General features: G+C 38.0%; 1 protein-coding gene across 1 annotated transcript; it reads left to right on the top strand.

Moving 5' to 3' along the window:
* Positions 1-8,706: 8,706 nt before the first annotated feature.
* On the top strand, positions 8,707-9,320 carry LOC102513803 (60S acidic ribosomal protein P1-like). The gene has a single exon (XM_032461179.1). It carries the CDS (start codon positions 9,030-9,032, stop codon positions 9,303-9,305), a length of 276 nt encoding a protein of 91 aa, XP_032317070.1. The 5' UTR covers positions 8,707-9,029; the 3' UTR covers positions 9,306-9,320.
* Positions 9,321-16,395: the final 7,075 nt, after the last annotated feature.

The raw sequence follows: 16,395 nt of genomic DNA, 5'->3' as shown, positions 1-16,395 counted from the left end.
TCCCACAGGGCCACAGCCGCAGGCTCAGTTGACTTGCCTACATTGCTCACCCTAAGCTTAGAAAATGTTTTTCTGCCCTCTTCGCCAAGGGTTTCAGGCTCTGGTAGCCAAAGGCCAAGGCCAAGGCTTAAACTAAGGCCAAGGCTGCAGCTGCAGCTTCGGCTCGGGCTCAGGCTCCCAAAAGCTCCAGAGTGGTGGCCTTCATCTGTGGATGTGAGGATAGAAGGACTGGTGTGACTCTGTGGCTACTGTCTGCATGGGGGTCGTGTCTTCCTGTGCTGTTTGTACAAATAAACCTGAGAGGTAGGATTAAAAAAAAAAAACTGGAGGATTTTCAAGGAATATTGTTAGTATTCAGTTTCAAGTTTAAGAAAAAGTTTTCTCATAAGAAAACATGTCAGAATTCTTTGAAGAAACATTCGCCTCTGAGGTATGGTTTCTAGAAGCATTATATGTTTGATCAACTAAATCATCTTTATAAAAAGCTAAATAAAATCTTACTTCAAGGGGATATATATTCTATGTTTGCACTGAGTGAGATATACAGTTCACAGAAATACTACTTATTATATATAATGACAAACCCAAGTCAAAATTTCCAGGATTCATTTCTTGCTAACAACAATATTAATTATGAGTTGACATTGTTCAGACACATACATAAAAAATATTAAAAAGAACAGTTCCTCTCCTTTCCCTTGAGGTTTTTATAAAGAAATGAGACATGAATAAGAAGACTGAAATAGGAGACATTTTGGGAAAGCCTTTGTTTTTTTCCATTTCTAATTTATTTTCTGATTTTGCCTTTTGTTTCATACTCCTTCTTGTGGCTCTCACCCCTTTTTTCTCTGCTTTTGTCAACTTTCTCCCATTTCTTTGTTTTAGTGATATTAAACATGCCTCCCAAATTCTAGCATTTACTGAAAACAAATTGCATTTTTTTCTCCTTTCCTGGTAATCAGTTCCAAATATCCCAGAGAAGAGTCATATTTTTCTCAAATGTTGATACAACTACTACCCAACCAACTCCTGTGACATGGGGATCAGAAGAAAGAGGTACTCAAGGGCGCATATCTAGGGCTCACATCTAGGGCTCATGGCAGATAACTTGATAAATTATAGCCACCAAATGCTCTATAAAGAATATCTGCTTCCCATTACCACCTACAGTCATAATAAAAAAATATCCTTTGGGAGTACCAAGGAGAATAAATAACAAATGTACAACTCTTTACAAAATAATTTTCATTCATGATCTCATTTAATTCTTTCAACAGATCTGTGAGGTAGGTATTATTATTATCATCCCATTTTACATAAAAAGAAACCAAAGTTCAGAGAGACAAAATGACTTTCCTAAGTTTACTCACTTAGTAATTGCCAAAATTAAGGCTCCAAGTAGGCCACAACTCCATAATTTGTGCTCTTTCTACCACAGCAAAAATAAATTTCCCTAATAAGAGTAGGAAAATAGGAACAGGAACAGTGACAAAGGAACAAGATCTGAACTTAGGGAGCTTTATAAAACCATAATGTGGTTAAAGAATCCTTCAGGGAACTCCTCCTGCTTCATTCCACCTACCCTTCTCCTTCAAAGCAAATGTTCATAAACATCTTATACAGCAGAAGTTGTCCTAGTGAGAAGAGTCACCAACTATTCACAGGCTACTCTATCCAGAAGTGACTTATATTCTAGTCAGACAGCAGTCTGTGAGTAGGCTCTCCAATTCAAGCCTTATCATCTCTTGCCTGGACATTTCCAAAAGCCTTCATGCCTCTGATCTTGTCCTCCTTCAGTTCATCACCCACAGTATTACCAGTAATGTTTCTGAAGTACAGATCTGTTCATGCCCTTCATGATTAAAATCCTTCAATGGCTTCTGTTATGGGCTGAATTGTGTCCCCTAAAAATTCATATGTTGAAGTCCCAACCTCTAGTACCTCTGAATGTGACTATTTGGAAATAGGGTCTTTAAAGAGATAATTAGGTCAAAATGAGGCCATTAGAGTAGACCCTAATCCAATCTGACCAGTGTTCTTATAAGAAGAGGAAATTCAGACACAGACATATACAGAGGGAAGACCATGTAAAGACACAGGGAGAAAACAGCCACCTGCAAGCTAAGCTTTCAGGTCTCAGAAGAAACTAAACCTGTTGATACCTTGGTCTTGGACTTCTAGTCTCCAGAATTGTGAGAAAATTAATTTCTGTTGTTTAAACCCCCAAGTCTATGGTACTTTGTTTAGCAGCCCTCAAAAACTAATACAACTTCCCAATGCCTACAACACAAAATACAAACTTATTAGTGTGGCATTCTAGGTCCTTTGTGACCCAACTCCTGCTTCTACAGCATTATTTCTGGCTATGTCCTATATTTGACCATATACTCTAGAACACTAAATGTTTCTTGTCTCCATATCTTTGCCTCTAGTGCTCTTGTCTCTTTCTCATTTTATCCTCTAAGACTTGACTCCTCACAGCCCTTACCTCCAGGCTGAATGAGTTATCCTTCCTCTACTAATGTGTGATGTCCTGGAAGGGAGAGGCTGTCTTATTCATGTTTATATCCCCAAACTCCATCACACTGGTCCATTCATAGGCAGATATCAATATATATCTATTGAACTGAACTGAAGATGAGTGGAGAGGAAAGAGTGGCAGGGAAACTCTGTCTTAGTGGCAGTTCTCTGTCTTAGTGATCTCCTTGCTCTACAGTGAAAAGTCAACTCACTCCTCTTTGTCAAGGCCTTAGGTTGGCAGCTTCCTTGTTAAATTTCAAAGTTAAGAAAAAGCTGGTACTATGGAACTCAGGACATTGAGAACAAGATTCATGAGTTTCAGCTGTCTCCACTATGTCTTTCTCCCCCTCCTCTAGAAGAAGCCTACAGCTTCTTCCTTAATTAGGTTCTTTGGATTCCCAATTCGGTCTAAATGTGGGTGTTCCTGTCAGGTATAAGTAACTCCTGAAGGAAGTAAGAATTCTCTTTTTCTCTTCCCCCATCCCTATTTCTCTCCATACATTGTTCTTACTCTCTCCTATCAGAGAAGGGCTTCTTCTATGCCACCAGCAAAGAAAGATATGGCAACTTCAAGCTTATATAGTCCCACTTTAGTAACTTAAATGGAAAAAAATATTTTCTTTCTTCTTAGAAAAGACTAATTTTCTTTGGTCATATATCTGCTCCTTGGACCAATTACTGTTGCAGGGGAATGAGATACAATCATAGTCCTGGCCGGAAACAAATTCTCCATGTTGCCCTTCCTTCACTCCCAGCAACACACACAGATACTTTGGCTAGAGGTGGTGGGGTGGTAGGGTCTTTACAGAAATTTTATTAGCTACAACACATGTTAAAGTGAGTACTGACAAAGACTTAACACACAAATATTTGTAGCACCTTTATAATAGCCAGAAACTGGAAACGACCCAATGTCCACCAAAAGGTGATTAGATAAACAAAATGTGGTATATAAATCTAATGAAACTTCAGCAATAATAATAATAATAAAAGAACTACTGTTATACACAACAACATGGGTGAACCTCAAAAGCCTCATGCTGAGAAAAAGACACAAGAGTGTATACTACAGAGAGAAGCAAGATGGCGGAGTAGAAAGACGCTTGTAGCTCACCCTCTCCCACAAATACACCAAAACTCACATCTACGGACCTACTCAGCCAACCAGAGCACCTGCAGAACTCTGACAGAATGTCACCCTCTTTGAAAGACAAAGATGCTAAAAATCTGGTAGGAGAAAAGGAAAAAAGAAAGAAGAAAAAGCAAAACAGTGCAGGACCAGTCCCGTGGGGAAGAAGCAGCAAAGGAGGACTGGCGCTCGTTTGCTGGGTCTCCCCTCTCCAACGGAGAGGCCAGCGGGACAGAGGGGGAGCCTCCAAGGCTCAGATCTGCCCCGAGCACCCCTTGACTGACAAAACTGACTTAAGTGGGCACAAAGGGTCCCCGCGACACCCAGCCTGAGATGTGAGCCCGCAGCTGAGGCCTGGACAGGCCGCCCGATCCAGGCAGAGGACTGGAGTGGCTGCACTGAGGCAGCCCCGGGGGGACTGCAGGGGGCTGCGCGCCATGGCTGGGAGGGGATACAGAGCAGAACAACCTCGGTCCACCATAAATTGCAAAAAAAGCAAAGCAACACGGCTGGTGTGCCCTAGGGGGAGGGGCGCTGCAGCCTTTGTCTCCTCAGACCTGTGCCGCCATTACTGGCTCATCTCGCGAGAAGAGAGGCGGGGGCAGCCACAGCCGCTATCTCCTCCTGTGCACAGCACCCGGGTGGGGATAGGGGCGGGGCCAAGACCTGAATCCACACCTGGGGGCTCCGCAACCTCCTGGGCAGGACTGAGACTAGTTTACAGCCCGAGGCAGATAGGATCTTTTTGCCCTGGCACCTCAGAGAACTTGTGCAGTCAAGACAAACAAGGAGCTGAGATTTGGCACGGAGCAGGGGTGGGGCCGTTCCACAGTCTTCCCCGAGCCCGCCTTCCGAGCGCTGACCGGAGGCAGAGCGGGCAGCTGCACAGAGCAGCAGAGCAACTGGCGCCGGGATTGGGTGGGCAGCCACTGCCCTTCCTGGAAGGAATGCAGCACCTGACCACGGTGCTGGGAGGGGGCATGATCTGCCCACCTGCCTCCCCCCAGCGCAGCATCTGACTGCAGCATCGGGAGGGGGAGTGACCCGCCTGCCCACCATGTAAGAGCTCAGCTCCTGACCCAGTGTTAGGAGGGGGCACGATCTGCTAGCCGACAGCCACTGGGAGCAGCACAGACGGGGGCGCCAACAGAGGGCCTCTGGAAACAGCAAGCTGAGTTCACAGAACAGGGTGAAGACACAAAGACCTCTCGATAAAATCATTAAGAGGACACCATCTACAGGAGAACTAGATAACTGATACTCCTTAAGCCACAGTGTCAGAGAGATATGAGCAATATGAAGAAGCAGAGGAACCACACCCAATTAAAAGAGCAAGAGAAATCCCCTGAAAGCACAATCAAGGAAATAGACATTGATGGCCTACTAGATCAAGATTTCAAAAAAGGAGTGATCAAAGTACTGAAGGAACTAAAAGAAATAGTGTTTAGAGATATAAAATATGTCAAAAAATGAAATAGAAGCTATAAAGAAGAACCAAGTAGAACTGGTAAACTCATTTGCTGAGATGAGATCTGACCTAAAGGCTGTACAAAGCAGGCTAGATAATGCAGAGGAATAAATAGGTGACCTAGAAGACAGGACAAGAGAAAGCACCCAATCAGAACAGCTGAGAGAAAAACAAATAAAAAATAATGAAAACAATATAAAGGACCTATGGGATAATATAAAGCATGCCAATCTATGCATAATAGGGGTTCCAGAAGGGGAAGAGAGAACAAAGGGGATTGAAAAGGTATTTGAAGAAATCATGACTGAAAACTTCCCAGACCTAAAGGAATCAGATATCCAAGTACAGGAGGCTCAGAGGGTCCCAAACAGGAAGAACCCAAACAAACCCACACCAAGACATATCATAATCAAGATGGCCAGAGTCAAGGATAAAGAAATGATCCTAAAGGCAGCAAGAGAAAAACCAAGAGTGAATTACAAGGGAACCTCCATAAGGCTCTCAGCTGATTTCTCTACACAAACACTACAGGCCAGAAGGGAGTGGCAAGATATATTCAAAGTCCTGAATGAAAAAAAGATGCAGCCTAGGATACTCTATCCAGCAAGGCTATCCTTTAGAATAGAAGGAGAGATAAAGAACTTCACAGACAAGCAAAACCTAAAAAAGTTTAGCAACACTAAACCCATGCTAAAAGAAATATTGACAGGTCTACTCTAAATAGAAAAGAAGCAGGATGCTACAAAAATGAGAAACTCATAACTGGAAAGGAGATAACTGCCATGAATTACAAAAAGAATAAACAAAATTGTAAAAGAAGACATCTAAATCATTAAGAGTGGGAGAGGGAAGCAAGGAAAGCCACTGTGGAAAACAGTATGGAGATTCCTCAAAAGACTAGGAATAGACTTACCATATGACCCACGAATCCTACTTCTGGGCATATATCCAGAAGGAACCCTACTTCAAAATGACACCTGCACCCCAATGTTCATAACAGGACTATTTACAATAGCCAAGACATGGAAACAGCCTAAATGTCCATCAACAGATGACTGAATAGAGAAGATGTCATATATTTATATGATGGAATAGTATACAGCCATAAAAACTGACAACCTAACGCCATTTGCAGCAACATGGATGTTCCTGGAGAATGTCATTCTAAGTAAGCCAGAAAGAGAAAGAAAAATACCATATCAGATCTCATACATGAGGAATCTTAAAAACAAAACAAAACATAAATACAAAACAGAAACAGACTCATAGACATAGAATACAAACTTGTGATTGCCAAGGGGGCGGGGGGTGGGAAGAGACAGACTGGGATTTTAAAACGCAGAATAGATAAACAAGATTATACTGTATAGCACAGGGGAAAATATAGAAGATCTTGTGGTAGCTCATAGCGGAAAAAAAATGTGACAATGAATATATATATGTTCATATATGACTGAAAAATTGTGCTCTATACTAGAATTTGACACAACATTGTAAAATAACTATTACTCAGTAAAAAAAATTTAAAAAAAAAAGAGTATATACTACAGTACACTTGGTCCTTGCTTTACATGGTGATGAGGAACGTAAAAATGACTGCACAAGCTTAAAACATGCAAAGAATCTCAACAATCAAGAAGCAAATTACAACTGTTCTACAATCTTTAAAAATGTTTGTCAGAACATTCAAATCTCTTTTACTGTAGATTTTAAATGTAAAGAAAAATTTAAACTATAGCAAAACTAGTATTTATTTAGTACACAGTAATTTAACATATTTGAAGCACCAACAATTAACGTGTTTGATTTCTTTGCATAAAACATGTCAAGAGTAAAAATAAATAAATAAATACTTGTTGAATAAATGAAGTTAGGCATAAAGAGATTTTTAAATCCTTGAAGATGGAAATTACAATATAAAATTAGATTCTTAGTGTTACTGTTAATAATTAAATGTTTTCCCTTTATGATTAGCAAAAAAGGCATGTTGTATTTTTAACTTATACTTCACTGCATATTATTAAAGTTCAATGTATTTCATGTAAAAAAAGTATATACTGCATAATTCTACTTAATTAAAACTTAAAAAATGACGTACCTAATTTATATCGACAGAAATCTATAGTGGTTGCCTAGTTGTGTGTGTCAAGCTAGGGGGAATTGATTGAGAAGGGGACCCAAGGGAACTTTCTGAGATAAAGGTAAAATTCTATAGATTGAGTGGTAGTGGTACATAGGTATATAAACTTGTCAGGTCACCAAGATGTACACTTAGAGTGGGTGCATTTTATTGTATATAAATTATGCCTTGACAACAGCGATATTAAAAATATAACATAAAATGAGTGCTGAGCTGCCGTGATAATAATAAAAATATTGACCTTTCAGGATAAAACCCAAGATCCTTGGAACCCAACTCCTCTTTATATAGATCTCTAACTGTCCCTGCAACCCTGTCCTTCACTGAACCACTCTCAATTGTAGTTCCTCCCAAATTCCAAGCTGCTTTCCCTCCTCTGAGTCTTTACACGTGCTATCCCTCTCCTAATAGTAGTCCAGGGGGCAAACAGCTCTTCTTTTAGGACTCAGGTCAAGTATCACCTGGGCTGACTTTCTAGATTGCTTTAGGTTGCAGTAATACCCTCCTTTTCTCTATAACGTTCCCTGCACATTCTATGGCTTTCATTTGTTTGTACACTGACTCCTCTACTAGACTGTGAACTCCTGAGGGCAGGTATGAAAGACGTTTCTCCCATAGTAATAAGCTTAGCGGTGTTTCAAACACAGAAAAAATAGAGATTTAGCTAAAATTTCTTAAATACTTACCACGTGCCAAAAACTGCTAGGCTTTTTCACTTCCTAGTTGGGACTATGGGGTCTACGGCTGTGACATAAGAGTTTCAGAGGAAATCTGTAAGCTGAGATAATGTAATCCAGCAACATTCTGCATTTCTCTAACACCTCGAACATTATTCTAAGACATTTTTTTTTAATTATGAAGAGCTTTCCTGCTAATTATTAAATCCATATGTATTTCAATGGAAATTTAATCCTTGTTTGTTTCATTCACATTCAATCCATTACAGTTTTATTTTTAAGAGCTGTTTGATGTTCAAGAAGCCATTAGAGCCCCCATAATGCCCATTTCTGAGAAAAAGAGGATGTGGGTAAAATTAAGCAAAACCAAATGTTAATAAAATCCTCAAGGATTAAATACAATCTTAATGAGGACAGTTATGCTACACCGTTTTGACTTTTCAGACTCCAAGTAAGTCTGTATTGCCTAGAGAGGCCCTCACAAATTTATCACGTGTTTTCTCCCAAAGGACTGTGAGGAGATGAGAAAAGAAATAATTTGATGGGTACAGAAATGTTTGGTGTTGTATTTCTACCAATATTTCAGTCTACTTCTCTGAAAACCCCCCTATTACAAAACATTTAAAATTGCTGAGTAAAATACCATGAACATTATTTTAAACGTACATTTGTACTCCTAAGAAAGTTTTTTTCTTTAAGTCAAGGCACTAAATATAAAGAAAGAGTTAAAACTGTAGGGTAAATATATGAATTGATCTTACAGATGGGGGAGAGAAGGAAGTTGCTTGTCTCGATAATCAAGGACCTGCTGTTTTAAAAGACACGTGGACAGAAAATGAAGCAGGATGCCAAGGGAAAATTGGGAAGAGAGTTTTTCCATCATCAAAGAAAAACAACAACCCTTTCCTCAGCTGCCGCCAAGGTGCTTGATCCTTCTGAGGAAGCTAAGGCAGTTTTGGGGTGAGACCCTCACTTCACCTGGCAACTAGCACAGCGCCCGGCAGTGCCGGCCTAGAACTCTCCCGTGCCATGGCCTCAGTCTAGCTCGCCTGCATCTACTCAGCACTTAACCTGCACGATGATGAGGTGACGGTCATGGAGGATAAGGTCAATGCCCTCATTAAAGCAGCAGCTATAAACGTTGAACCTTTCTGGCCAGGTTTGTTTGCAAAGGCTTTGGCCAACATCAACATGGAGAGCCTCATCTGCAACATAGGGGCTGGTGGACCTGCCCCAGCAGCTGGTGCTGCACCAGCAGGAGGTCCTGCCCTCTCTACCATTACTGCCACAGCTGAGGAGAAGAAAGTGGAAGCAAAGAAAGAAGAATCCGAGGAGTCTGATGATGACATGGGTTTTGGCTTTTTTGACTAAACCTCTTTAGAACACATTCAATAAAAAGCTGAGCTGTTGAAAGAAAGAAAGGGAAAGAAAGGGAGAGAGAGAAAGAGAGAAAGAAAGAGAGAAAGAAAGAAAGAGAGAGAGAAAGAAAGAGAGAAAGAGAGAAAGGCAGGGAGACAACAAGGAAGTATGTCTTTTAGCTTGCTCTGCATGAAAAGAAGTCTCCCTTAAGAGTTTGTAACTGTAAGCCTATCCTCTGGTGGGTTTGAGTATCATATTTAACTACATCTTTTTAGGACCTTCAAGACAAAATATTAAAGTAAAAAATTGCTCCTACATTCAGGCATTTGACAAGAGCAAATATTAAATCTCTCTAGAGGGGAAACTCAACACAGATCATACAGAATTTAGAGGTAAAGCCCTACCAAAGATAATTTCTTAAAAATTACAAAATGTACAATGAAATATTCCATAACAAGAGTCAGCCTATGAGCTCATTAACAGACACCATTAAGAAAGTGAAAAGGTAAGAACCAGACTGGGAGAAAATATTCACAATACACATATCTGTCAAAGGACTTGTATCTAGAATATAATGTTCTTCAACAGATAAATTCTAAGGGGAAAAAAAGGAATGAAGAAGAACTACAAATTAAAAGAGATTTAAAATATAGAGCAAAGAAAAATAATACATTACTTTAAAAGGGCAAGACTAAATTGTAGTATCATACTCAGGTGATAAGACTATAAAGAAATGCAAGGAAATTACAAAAGTCAGTATAGTGGTTATTTTTGAGAGGAGGAAGGTGCTTATGATTGGGATAAGGTACAAGAAAGGCTTCTTGGGGAGCAAAGTTTTATTTCTTGACCTGGGTACTGGTTAAAAAGAAGTTCACTTTGTAATAATTCACTAAGCTCTGTGTGTGTGTGGTATTCTGTGTGTATTTTATTTTATAATGAAAACCACTAAAAACAAACAAAAACAACCATTGTTGCACAATGTAATAAATAAGCTAAAACCACTGAAATATATATCCTCAACTCACTGAAAATTAAATAAATTCAAATTAAAACAATAATAGGAATCGTATTGGAAAATTTTAAACAATTAGTGATACTCAGTGTTGGTGAATTTGTGGGGAATCAGTCTCATGTACTGTAGTTGGGCATATAAGCTGATTCAAATGTTAGTGACAATGTAAGCTGACAACTTTTGTGGAAGGCAGTTTGGCAATAACATCAAATTTTAAATGTCATTCATTATGACCCATTAATTCTTCTTTAGCTCAATGAAATAATCAAATTAAGTCCACAAAGATACATGAATATGAATGTTCACCACATTGTTACTCACAATTCTGAAAAACTGGAAACAACCTAAATGTCCATTAAAAGAAGACTGATAAAATAAATTACAGTATATTCACACAATGATATACAGAGTGGCCACAGAGTCAGGAAACATAAATTTATTGAAAAATCAGATAAAACTCATCCCCTTGGTTACTTCTTCTGGTGTACACCAAAGAAACAGGCTTAGTATGTGAAACGAAGGCCACAATCAACTAAGGCAATGCATGCTAAGGCAATGCATTTCAGATGCATGTGTAGGGACTAATGAAAATACTGTATTTATGTATCATGTTTATTGCAATTTTGCACAGCTTATTGAACTACACATTGCTAATGAAGGACAACACATTGAACATATCATGAAATATCACTGAACATATCTTGTACTACAATGTCATATCAATAAATCAGTTATGTGTACTTGACTATTTTTCCAGACTTTATGACCTCCCTTTATTGTGAAGTTTTAATAATACTATGATAGATCTGTTAGTACTGACATAGAAAAAAGACTTACAATTTATTAGCTGAAAAAAATTATAGACAATGAATGCATTTTATGATGCCAGTTTTGTAAAAACATATGTGTATATATGTATATGCATAATAAAAGTTCTGGAGAACTTTAAGTTTTTATTTTTCTATTGTTTCATTTTTATGAACCTTTATTCTCTTTATAACCAGAAAACCAATATAAATTTCCATTTTAAAAAACTTGAGCAAGCAATAGCCAATATCATGCTTGGGGGTTGAATGAGAGTATTTAACACCTATAAACTAGCCAATGCTTTGTTCCAAGCTGTCTCTGTATGAATGCTGGGATTGAGGCAGGAAAAGGAAAAGAGGTATTGGTGCAAAATCCAGTAAGTGAGGATTAAGGACTCCAGTCTTTAAAGAGGAAAAGAGGGAAAAGCTTAGAAAAAGAAAGCTCCTTTCTTTGTAAAAGTGAGTAATAGAGTCATAATATAAAGAATTTAGATCTACCTGAAGGGAAGTGAAGGTTACGAGGGTACTGGATCCCTCTTTTTTCACATTTCTTTCTGACCTCTAATTGTGCATAACCCCAGTGAAGGGTGGAGAAGGAGATGCTGCTCTCTCTAGCCTATTAGCCACGGAGGTTTACCCATCCATCAGTGAGCTTGCATCAGCCCTGGGAACCTCCAGGCCATGCAGCCAGGTACCCTGGGATCCTACCCTCCCCATTAACAGGATGACAACCACTGAATGAGGCAGGGCCTGGCAGCCAAGCAGGACAAGGGCAAGTCCTGTCTACCAATGCACTCACAGCAGTTGGCCCCACCACAGTAGAAGGGCCCATGCAGTCCACATAGGGGGCACTCCTAGAACATATAGCTCTGGTGACCAGGGGAAATGTGCTGCTGGGCCTCAGAGGCTGTCTCCTATATAAGGCCACTTCTCCAAGATTGAGAAACATAACCAATCTACTTAATACATAGAAATAAACACAGAGAATTAGGCAAAATGAGGAAACAAAGGAATATGTTCCAAACAAAGGAAAAAGACAAGACGTCAGAAGAATAACTAAGTGAAGTGGAGATAAGCAATCTACCTGATAAAGAGTTCAAGGTAATGGTCATAAAGATGCTCAATGAACTTGGGAGAAGAATGGATGAACACAGGGAGAAGTTTAACAGAGTTATGAAATTAAAGGAGAATCAAACAGGGCTGAAGAGTGCAATAACTGAAATAAAAAACACACTGAAGGAATCAACAGTAGATTAAATGATACAAAGGACAGGATCAGTGAACAGGAAGACAGAGTAATGTAAACCAACCAAGCTGAAAAGAAAAAAGAATTTTAAATGAGGATAGTTTAAGAGGCCTCTGGGACAAAATCAAGCATACCAACATTCACATTGTAGGAATCCCAGAAGGAGAATAGAGAGGAAAAGGGACAAAGAACTTATTTGAAGAAATAATAGCTGAAAACTTCATTAACCTGGGAAAGGACACAGACATCCAAGTTCAGGAAACAGTCCCAAACAAGATGAACCCAAAGGAGTCACTAAGAAACATTATAATTAAAATGGAAAAATTAAAGATAGAGAATCCTAAAAGCAGCAAGAGAAAAGCATGTAGTAATGTACAAAGGAACTCCCATAAGACTACCAGATGACTTTTTTCATCAGAATCTGTGCAGGCCAGAAAGGAGTAGTACAATATTCAAAGTGGTCAAAGGAAAAAACCTGCAACCAAGAATACTCTACCCAGCAGGGCTATCATTCAGATTTGAAAAAGAGATCAAGAATTTAACAGACAAGCAAAAGTTAAAAGTTCAGCACCATTAAACAAGTTTTATAAGAAACATTAAAGAGACTTCTCTAAGCAGAAAAGAAAAGACCACAACTGAAAATACAAAATTAATGAAAGGAAAAAATCTCATTGGTAAAAGCAAGCATATGGTAAAGGTAATAGATCAACCACTTATAAATCTAGTAGGAAGGTTAAAAGACAAAATAAGTCAAATCATCTATATTCATAGTAAGTAGTTTAGGAATACACAAAACAAAAAGATGTAAAATATGATGTCAAAAACATTAAACATGGGGAAGGGAGAAAAAATGCTGTGTTGTTAGAATGTGTTAAAAATTTAGAGATCATCAATTTAAAATAATCATACATATAGTTATATGTGGACTTCATGGTAACCACAAACTAAAAATCTATAATAAATACACACACACACACACCCAGAAAGGAATCCAATTACACTGAAAATAGTCATCAAATCTCAAGGGGAGAGAGCAAAAGAAGAAGAAAGGAACAAAAAAGAACTACAAAAACAACCAGAAAACAATTTTTAAAATGGCCATGAGTATACACCTATCAATTATTACTTTAAATGTAGATGGGATAAACATTCCAATCACAAGACATAGAATAGTTGAATGGATAAAAAAATAAGACCCAAATACATATGCTGCCTACAAGAGGCTCACTTCAGATCTAAAGACACATATAGACTAGAAGTGAGAGGATGAAAAAAGATATTCCATGCAAATGGAAACAAAAAGAAAGCTGGGGTAGTAATACTTATATCAGATAAAAAACTTTAAAACAGAAACCATAACAAGAGATAAAGAAGGGCATTACATAATGATAAAGGGATCACTCCAATAAGAAGATATAATGATATATATATATATCTCCAACATAGGAGCACTTAAATACATATAAAGCAAATATTAACAGACATAAAGAAAGAAATAGATAGTAACACAGTAATAATAGGGAACTTCTAACACCCCATATACATCAATGGACAGATCATCCAGACAGAAAATCAATAAGAAAACATTGGCCTTAAATGATATATTAGATCATCAGATGAATGTACTAGATACATACAGAACATTCCATCAAAAAGCAGCAGAATACAATTCTTTTCAAGTGCACAAGGAATATTCTCCAGGACAGATCACATGACAGGCCACAAAGCAAGTCTCAATATATTTAAAAATAGTGAATCAAGCATCTTTCCTGACCACAAAAAGTGTGAGACTAGAAATCAATTACAAGAAAAAAACTGGAAAAAATACAAACACATGGAGTTTAAACAATATGTATTAAACAACCAATGAGGGTCATTGAAGAAATCAAAGGAAAAATTTAAAAATACCTGGAGATGAATGAAAATGGAAACACAATGATTCAAAAGATTATATCCATCTATTTATCAAATTATCTCTCCACAACAGAATATTACTTAGCCATTAAAAAAATTGAAATCTTGCTATTTGTGACAACATGGATGGACCTAAAAGGTATTGTGCTAAATGAAATAAGACAGAGAAAAGCAGATACCATATGATTTCACTTATATGTGTAATCTGAAAAATAAAACAAATGTACAAATATAACAAAACAAAAACAGACTCATAGATACAGAGAACAACATGGTGAAGGAATATAGTAGGTAAAGGAGAGTAATTGGTACAAACTTCCACTTATAAAATAAATGTCTTGGGGATGTAATAGCATAGGGAATATAGTCAATAATATTGTAATAACTTTCCTGGTGAAAGATGGTAGTTAGACTTACCATAGTGATCATTTTGTAGCATACAAAAACATTGAATCACTATGTTGCCCACCTGAAACTAATATAATATTGTCAGTCAATTATACTTCAATTAAAAAAAAAAAAAAAGGATGTTTCCTGAGGCTGCAGATATCTAAAAGCTTAACTGAAGCAGGAAGACCTTTTTCCAAGAGGGCTCATTCCCAGGGCTATTGGCAAGAGATCTCTGATCCTCACTAGCTACTGGTGGAGAGATTAAGTTCCTCGCCACATGGCTCTAACCATTCTGATACTTGAGTGTCCTCATGACATGGTAGCTAGCTTCTTTCAGAGTGAGTAAACCAGGAGAAAAGCTGCACTGCCTTTTATGACCCTGCCTTGGAAGTCACATACCATTACTTCTGCCATCATGTATATGTTAGAAGCAAATGACTAAGTCCAGCTCACACTCATGGGCAAAGGAATTAGGCTCCACTTTCTGAAAGAAGGAGTGTCAAAGAATTTGTGGACATATTTTGAAAATCATCACACCATGTGATTTGGCCCAACTAGTAAAACTGTTGATATGTGTGACTTCTGGGCAGAAGTTTTAAGAGCCAGTGAGTGGTTTGTCTGCTTCTTTTCACTCTTCCATAAAACAGGCAATGTTTCAGATAGAAGGTCTGGATCCTGGAGTAAAGATGATGTGAAGCAGAGCTTTCATTGTCCACTGCTAAGTATGCTAGGCAAAGTACAAAATATTTAACAAGCAGTATCCCATTCAACATTTACAACAATGGTTGGTATTATTATTCACACTTTACAGAAAAAATAGAGCTAGTGGAGTGGCCTTTTTTCCACATTCCACTTCATCTCTCCAAATCTTCAATCTATACAGAAATAGTTTCTTTGGAGCTCAAAATTAACAAACAAAACAAAAATTCTTGCAAAATCAGAGTTCCAAAGTTGGAAGAGATCTTAAATATCATTTAATAAAAGTATCCTTTAAGAATCCTGAGTTCAACATCCCTGTCAATTATACAGCCTCTGATTGAAACTTCACCTGTGATAAGAATTTACTACTTATTAGAGCAGTCCATTCAACCTCTGTCGTGTTAAAATTATGGGAAAATTCCTTATATTCAGCTGAAACCTGATTCCCTGTAAATTTTGTCCATTAATCTTGGTCCTGGGGCCACATAGAGTTAAGTCTAAATCCTTTTCTACTTGATTGGCATTTAGATAGTTTGAGACAATTATAAAGTCTGCTATCTAATATCATTATTTGATCTTTTCTTTCTCTAAGTTAGTCAGCTTACATCCTTGAACTTTTCCTCATATTCTTGACATGATTCACTTTGCTTTGTCTATTTTTTCTTTTTATCGAGAGCAATTCTCACCTTCTAACAAATTATAGTCAGTATTCATTTTGCTTATTGTCTGTCTAGCCTTGGAAAAATGTAAGTTCGACAAGAGCAGGGATCTTTACTTTGTTCACTGATGTATCCCAACATAAAGAATAGTGCTGGCACATAAATATTTATTCAAGGTTGGTTTCTAGTCCTAATCCTCTCCCTTAAACATATTCCAGTTTGTCTACAAATTTTCTAGTAAGAATAGCCAAGCAAGGTCTGATAAGCATAGGTTCCTTCTTACTAGTTCTGCTCTTAGAAGTTAGCCATATTTCCAAGATTTCACTGAAATTTCCAATAAATACACTGATTATGACCAATATTCTCACGCTATCCT

Source organism: Camelus ferus, chromosome 19, assembly GCF_009834535.1.
Source record: "Camelus ferus isolate YT-003-E chromosome 19, BCGSAC_Cfer_1.0, whole genome shotgun sequence".
NCBI classification, from domain to species: domain Eukaryota; kingdom Metazoa; phylum Chordata; class Mammalia; order Artiodactyla; family Camelidae; genus Camelus; species Camelus ferus.
The sequence above is the reverse complement of the archived record's forward strand: the minus strand, read 5'-3'. Positions and strand labels throughout refer to the sequence as shown.

Bases quoted from the DNA above. Each gene is read 5' to 3' on its own strand.
- LOC102513803 (XM_032461179.1), top strand. From the start codon at position 9,030: ATGGAGGATAAGGTCAATGCCCTCATTAAAGCAGCAGCTATAAACGTT.